Here is a 6,439-nt window from a genome sequence, read left to right as displayed (position 1 = left end):
CGTAACCTAAGGGGGAACTGTCTTTTCTTTTATCTCACAATAATAATTGTTTCTTATAGTAACTTACTAACGTGGTACTTTCTATTTATGATTTGAATAAATATGAACAATTTAAATAATTTCCTAAAATTCAATATCGGCTGCTCTTGCTTCTCATTTCGTACATCATGTCTTCTTAGTCATATACATGAGTCGTATGAAAAATGCATCTCTAGTAATAACAATCGTTCCTGACTTCTAGGTATTTTGCCCTTAAGCTCTTTTCTGTCCAAAATTATAGTGACCATTATTAGGGTCTGACATCTGAACTATCATCATCCAACTTGTGGCTCCATTTCCAAGAATTAAACGAAGTTGTTCTGGGAGGTAAAACACATACGAATCACTACCATGCACAAAATTATCCTTCAAAGTATACCATCATCTGATAAATCACTTATTGTGCCATCCGGTGAGTCTTGGTCTTAATCCAGACCTAAAATATGCAAAGATTTCTCTATAATCACTGTTACTTACATTTTCTTTTAGCACCCATAGGCATCACTGTAAACTCACCAGTCACCAGAATTTTGATACACTAAAGATTGAAGATCTGATAACTAGCATACGGAATAACCATAAACTTGCTAACTGAAAGACTATATAACTGGTAAATGAGGTAACATGATAACCATAAAACATAATAACTACTATCTTACTTTCTAGTAAGGTTATGCTCTGATATGTACTACTATCCATTGCATCCCACTCCAACATCCTCTCAAGTCTCATTTGTCACTAACCTGTACTATATAATTATACCCCAATGGGAAATCATCCTCTCTAGAACCTTGGGTTTTTCTTGCCCGTTGCTTGGGTATTCGATACATCTGGTATTTGATAGGAAAAGAAGGTTACCTATTCTCTAAGATTCATGGCACGATCTAGAGTAGAAAGAAATGAAACAATCCTGGATGTCTTGGTAGTTAACCGTTTATATGAGTGACCGACACACACATATAAAGGAAACTCTATTGTACATGGCTTCATAGACACCCTAGTACTCTTGAACCTAGTGCTCTGATACCAAGGTTTGTCATGCCCCGAACCTGGGATTGGACGTAACACGACACCCGATGCCTGACTACATGCGACCTAGCGAACCAACTGGCTGGCTGAATCAACATGTGATATCATAACATACTGAATGCGGAAGATAAACTAACGCATGCTGATATACTGAAAGTATGGATGATATAAGTCAAAGTGCGGAAATACTAATACAATTCTGAAACATATTTGTAGCCAACATAGCTTAATATGAAAAGTCTGTGACTCTGTCTAGCTGTTATTCAAGTCTATGAAGTCTCTAATAAAGTACTGAAAATACTGAAGATTGTAAGGTAAAGATAATGCCCCGAAAGAACTGGGGATCACCAAATAGCTAGTACAAGAATCCTGGCGCTCTGAATCGTCAACTTGTAAATCATTACCTGTATCGTGAGATGCAGGCCCCGAGCAAAAAGGGCGTCAGTATGTTTGAATTGCACTGGTATGTAAAGCAACTGAAAGAAAGAATTATAAATACTGAAACTAAAACTAAGCTGATAACTGAGAATTGATAATTGATAACTGAAATGATAACTACTGAAACTAAAACTGAAATGATAACTGATAACTGATAACTAAAATGATAACTAATAATTGAACTGAACAAAGGAAGTAAGGATATGAATACTCCCTCTTCTGAATGATGAACAACTTGTTTATCTGAATAAGCTACGGCCTCGAGCCCAATATATATGTGCACAAGCTACGGCCTTAGGCCCAAGTATACGTATACATAACTACGGCCTCAGACCCAAAAATGCATAAAGCATAAACTATGACCTCAGTCCCAAACATGCATAAAGCATAAACTATGGCTTCAGGCTCAAGTATGCATAAAGCGTATAAACTACGACCTCAGGCCCAAATATAGGTGTTCATCATTCAGAGATTTAAAATAAAGAATTGAGAATCATATTGCAATATGTGATGCTGAAATACTGAATCATATTGAGTTACATAATACTGGAATACTGAATAGGACTAGACTGAGACATGTATCGTTGAACTGATTATGAAAACTGAAAACTTCAAATGTTTATGACATGCCAAGTAATCTAGATTGAGATTAATGAGCATCAAACCCAAGTCTATATTGATTATGGATTGAGCTCACAACGTTCAGAATAAAAGTCATGAATGAGGTATGGAGCTAGATAATAGAAGTTCTGCAACTATTCAAGGAACTAGGCGTAACTATATTTCTGAGGCAAGTAGTAATGTCGTAAAAGAAACGTAGTGTAGGGAGAATCATTAACATTCCAAAACATAGAGAGTTAGCCTTACATACCTTAACTTCCTTCTCTTGAGCATAATACAACATTTGCCAACCCTTTCAACTTTAATCTATATCAATACAAGTTAAAGGGATTCCAAATTAGCAACAATACCCATGTTTTAGTCACTTAGGCATTTTATCAAATACTTGGTGGGTATAAAGCTTCATAGCCTCATTAATAGTATTTCTACACCCAACAATCCATTCTCTTGCTCATAGATAAATTCTTTAATCTCAATTTGCTATAATCAATACCATTCTTCATCACCCATAAGATAAACAACACTCTTAATAATTAATCAACAACCCAAACCTATAATCATTCATGCTTTTCTATCAAATCCCTCAACTCATATCTCATGAACATAGAGCCTATAATCATTAATCCAATGGTATAATAAATTAGAGGGTGAAGACATTACCTTTTTGAAGTTCAATCCTCTTGAATTCGAGTTCTAGGATTTCTTCTCTAGACAATGATGTCTCAATCGAATATCTAATGATTTGGAGGGTTTACCCATGTTAATAAGGTGTTGGGGAATTGAAATCAACTTAGAATCATCATTAGAACTTACCTTGGATGGTAGAGGGACCTTTGAGTAGTTAGGTTCTTGAGAGCTTCCCTTTCTAGAGCAAGTTTTTGTGTTTTGGGGTGTGGAGGATAAAGTAGGGCTTTAAAAATGACCCTCCAGGTGCGCCCCCGTGTATCTGAAGGCCTGACCGCACACCTGACCGTGCAAAATGGCAGTAGCACTGCCACAAGTACGCGGCCACGCACGTGACCATCTAGGTACGCACCTAGGCGTGCATATTGTGCACTGCTCTGTAAAATGCACATAACATTTTGCACAGACATCCGTTAGGGCTCCACAGTATATTGTTGGAAAGCTATTTCAAAGAGCTATAACTTTTATCTTTTGAGTTTTCACAAATTCCTTACACATTTTTATTAAATCTTGCTGGAAGATGAACCTTTTGTAAACTTAGTCGATTTTGTCGAATCTTATGCACCTCACTCTCCATTTTGATTCTGAAACAACTATTTTCACCTATACTAATTCCGCTAGGATTTCATATGTCTAAAATATTAAATTAATACTCATTTAATATATCCACATCTCGTCCGAATGTACAAGTGTTACAATTATTTTGGGAACGGCTATACAATTTCATTATCCCATTCTTTTCCTATATTTCCTTCTATGAAATTTAGTCCTCTGCAGACCCTTTTTTTCAATCTTTCCTTTCAGTTTCACAACTTCTTCTTTTTTGAATTTCACTCTCTTTGCATTTCATACTATCTGATGGACCATTCTATAAAGAAGCAATAATTGAGATCGATAGAACCATGTTAATAAAGGTTGGTTTATTCGTTTACTTGACTCTATCAAAGTCATCCAACATCTTTTTCAATATCAAAAGATCGCAAGTTCCCTTTTTACTTTTCATTTCTTTTCGAAGGAGAAGGAGTAAACTTTTTTTGGAGTTAAATATTTAGAAAAAAAATAAATATAACTTAAATAACATATGTAAAATCGGAAACACACCCTGGTTGGACTCATACAATGAAGATATATCTGTTACAACTTTTTACTCTAACACCTTCTTGCAGGGGTGTTCAAACCGAACCGGAAAACCGCACCAAACTGAAAAACCAAACCAAACCGATTAAAAAACCCGATTAGATTTGGTTTGACTTGGTTTGGTATTGAGTAAAAAAATCTGAACCAAACCAACATATAAATATATAAATTTTATTTATTTTTAAGACTTTATAGTGATTTTTCTTTAGAAAATATAGAAATATTTGGGATCCTCTCATGTATTAACCTTGAAAGCGTAAATTAACGAAAAATTATTGTTAGACGACTAAGAAAATAACTATCATGTGTTACTAAAAAAATTCTCCCATTAGAATATTTTAATAGATCATATGTTTGTCAATTTTTTCCATATTTACTAAACATATATTCACTTATCAAAGCTTTATCTATAATTTTAATAAAGTAAGATTAATATATATGTAACAGAAAAACCCGAAAATCTGAAAAATCCGACAAAACCGAACCAATCCAAACCGATATAATTGGTTTGGTTTTGATAAAAACCGAATCAACCCGGTCCATGTACACCCCTACCTTCTTGTAGTTTTATTTAAAAATAAATGATTGTATGAATAAATAACCTAAGTCAGGCTATTAAACTACTTAAATACATCATATATATTGGCCTTCCTGTCGAATTATATAAGCTAACATATAATCTAGGATGAAATCATGGTATCCAAAATTTTGAGCAAAAGTTTATGTCTTCCAACGAGTTGCTAGGTATTTACCTAGTAGGAAATTTCTTCTTTCGTCTAAAAGTTTTTGTCCTTATTTCACTACTATAAATATCTCTAGTTACTTGGAAAATACACTTATCCATCAAATTCAGTTGCATATTGTTATAAATTCATAATATATGTGATTGTTTTTAATTTCTTAATTCAGTTTGTACCAAAGTGAGTATTTTAAGTTCCGTTATTGAATAATAGCGTCTTAATTGACTCTTTTTCTTCAGTTTCGTTCTCTTTTTCAGTATGACTTGCTACTTTTTATTATAACAGAAAAGGAATTACAAAAATTTAGAGCAAATTTTATTTGTAGCCGGCGAAACTATTATCATTCGCTAGCCATGAATTGACCCATATAATTTATAGCCCCAAACAAATTATAATGGCTAGCCTAAATTGATCTTCTCCGCATACGGACAAACATTATTGTAAAGCCTAAATGGCGATACTGGTTAACAGTAACGGCCGGCGGCCGAATTTGTCGAGCATGAATGTGGCTACAAGGATGAAAATTGTTTTGACGAATCCGACAGCTACGGTGGCTAGCAACTTGTCGTGATCGGATTTAATCCCTGCTTTTCCAAAAATTGTCGAACTATACAAAACGACGGCGTCGATTCCACTTGTTTGCTGAAGAAAATGAATTCCGACGCCGGTGAGTAGTATGTGACTGACGGCCGGCGTTGGTGAGAAGATCAATTCACGCCATACGTTGTCGCCTTTGGGGCACTTGGGTACTTCAAGTATGTCGTCGTTGCACTGTTCCAATATGCCTGCGGCTTCTTTAATATCGGCGAGTTGTAACTGAGCTTCTTCTAAAGAATCAGAGGTTTTGTTCAAAACTCGCCTTGCATCGCCAAGTCGACCCTGCATTACGAGCCAACGAGGTGACTCAGGCATGGCGAGTACATTTTACTACATCACTACGTAATAAAATGCACCATACACTTTATATATACAAAATTTATACATCGTAGAACGGTTTATACACTTTGGATACACAAAAGCGCTCGGGATACATTAATGATATATTATGGATACATTGCAAGATGCACAATACACTCTATATACTAAATAAACTGTTACTATACAAAAAATTATACTAAATTTGACTGTCACTATACAATTTATATACAATAGAATGTCAATATACAAAATAGACTGTCACTATACAAAAATATACAAAATAGACTGTCACTATACAAAAAATATACAAATAGACTGTCACTATACAAAAAATATACAAAATAGACATTTCGGGCTATTAGATGTAATATGTTTGCGCCGCAGGGCCATTTCGTGTCAGTGGGAAAAAACATGGGCTATTAAAATTTTGAGGGGCTATAGAAGGTAGTTTTCTAAAAATTAACATGCATATTTCAATCTTTCGTAAAAATTGCACGGGGTGACCAAGTCAGTGGGAAAAAACATGGGCTATTAAAATTTTGAGGGGTTATAGAGTGTAGTTTTCTAAAAAATTTAACATGCATATTTCAATCTTTCGTAAAAATTGTACGGAGCGCCCTATTTGGTCGCCCCCATTTAATCTATACCCATATTTTAAAATTATTTAACCTATACCCTAATTTTAACAACTTCAGACGCCTCCTCTTCTTCCTCCTGACCTATGCGCTCCTTTCTTCCTCCCCTTCTTGTCTATCAAATTAACATTTCAACCACTACTTTAATTTATTCAGTAATAAAATGTAAAGTCAAATTAACAACTTAACCTGATCAAA

General features: G+C 34.7%; 1 protein-coding gene across 1 annotated transcript; it reads right to left on the bottom strand.

Annotated features, from left to right (window-relative positions):
• Positions 1-5,135: 5,135 nt before the first annotated feature.
• LOC104241013 (polyol transporter 5-like) lies at positions 5,136-5,600 on the bottom strand. Its single transcript, XM_009795912.1, has one exon. The coding sequence runs from the start codon at positions 5,598-5,600 to the stop codon at positions 5,136-5,138; it is 465 nt and encodes a 154-aa protein (XP_009794214.1).
• Between the last annotated feature and the right edge of the window lie 839 nt (positions 5,601-6,439).

This window comes from Nicotiana sylvestris, chromosome 11 (assembly GCF_000393655.2).
Source record: "Nicotiana sylvestris chromosome 11, ASM39365v2, whole genome shotgun sequence".
Classification (NCBI taxonomy): domain Eukaryota; kingdom Viridiplantae; phylum Streptophyta; class Magnoliopsida; order Solanales; family Solanaceae; genus Nicotiana; species Nicotiana sylvestris.
Note: the sequence above shows the minus strand (reverse complement) of the source record. Positions and strands in the feature narration are given on the sequence as shown.

Bases quoted from the DNA above. Each gene is read 5' to 3' on its own strand.
- LOC104241013 (XM_009795912.1), bottom strand. From the start codon at position 5,600: ATGCCTGAGTCACCTCGTTGGCTCGTAATGCAGGGTCGACTTGGCGAT.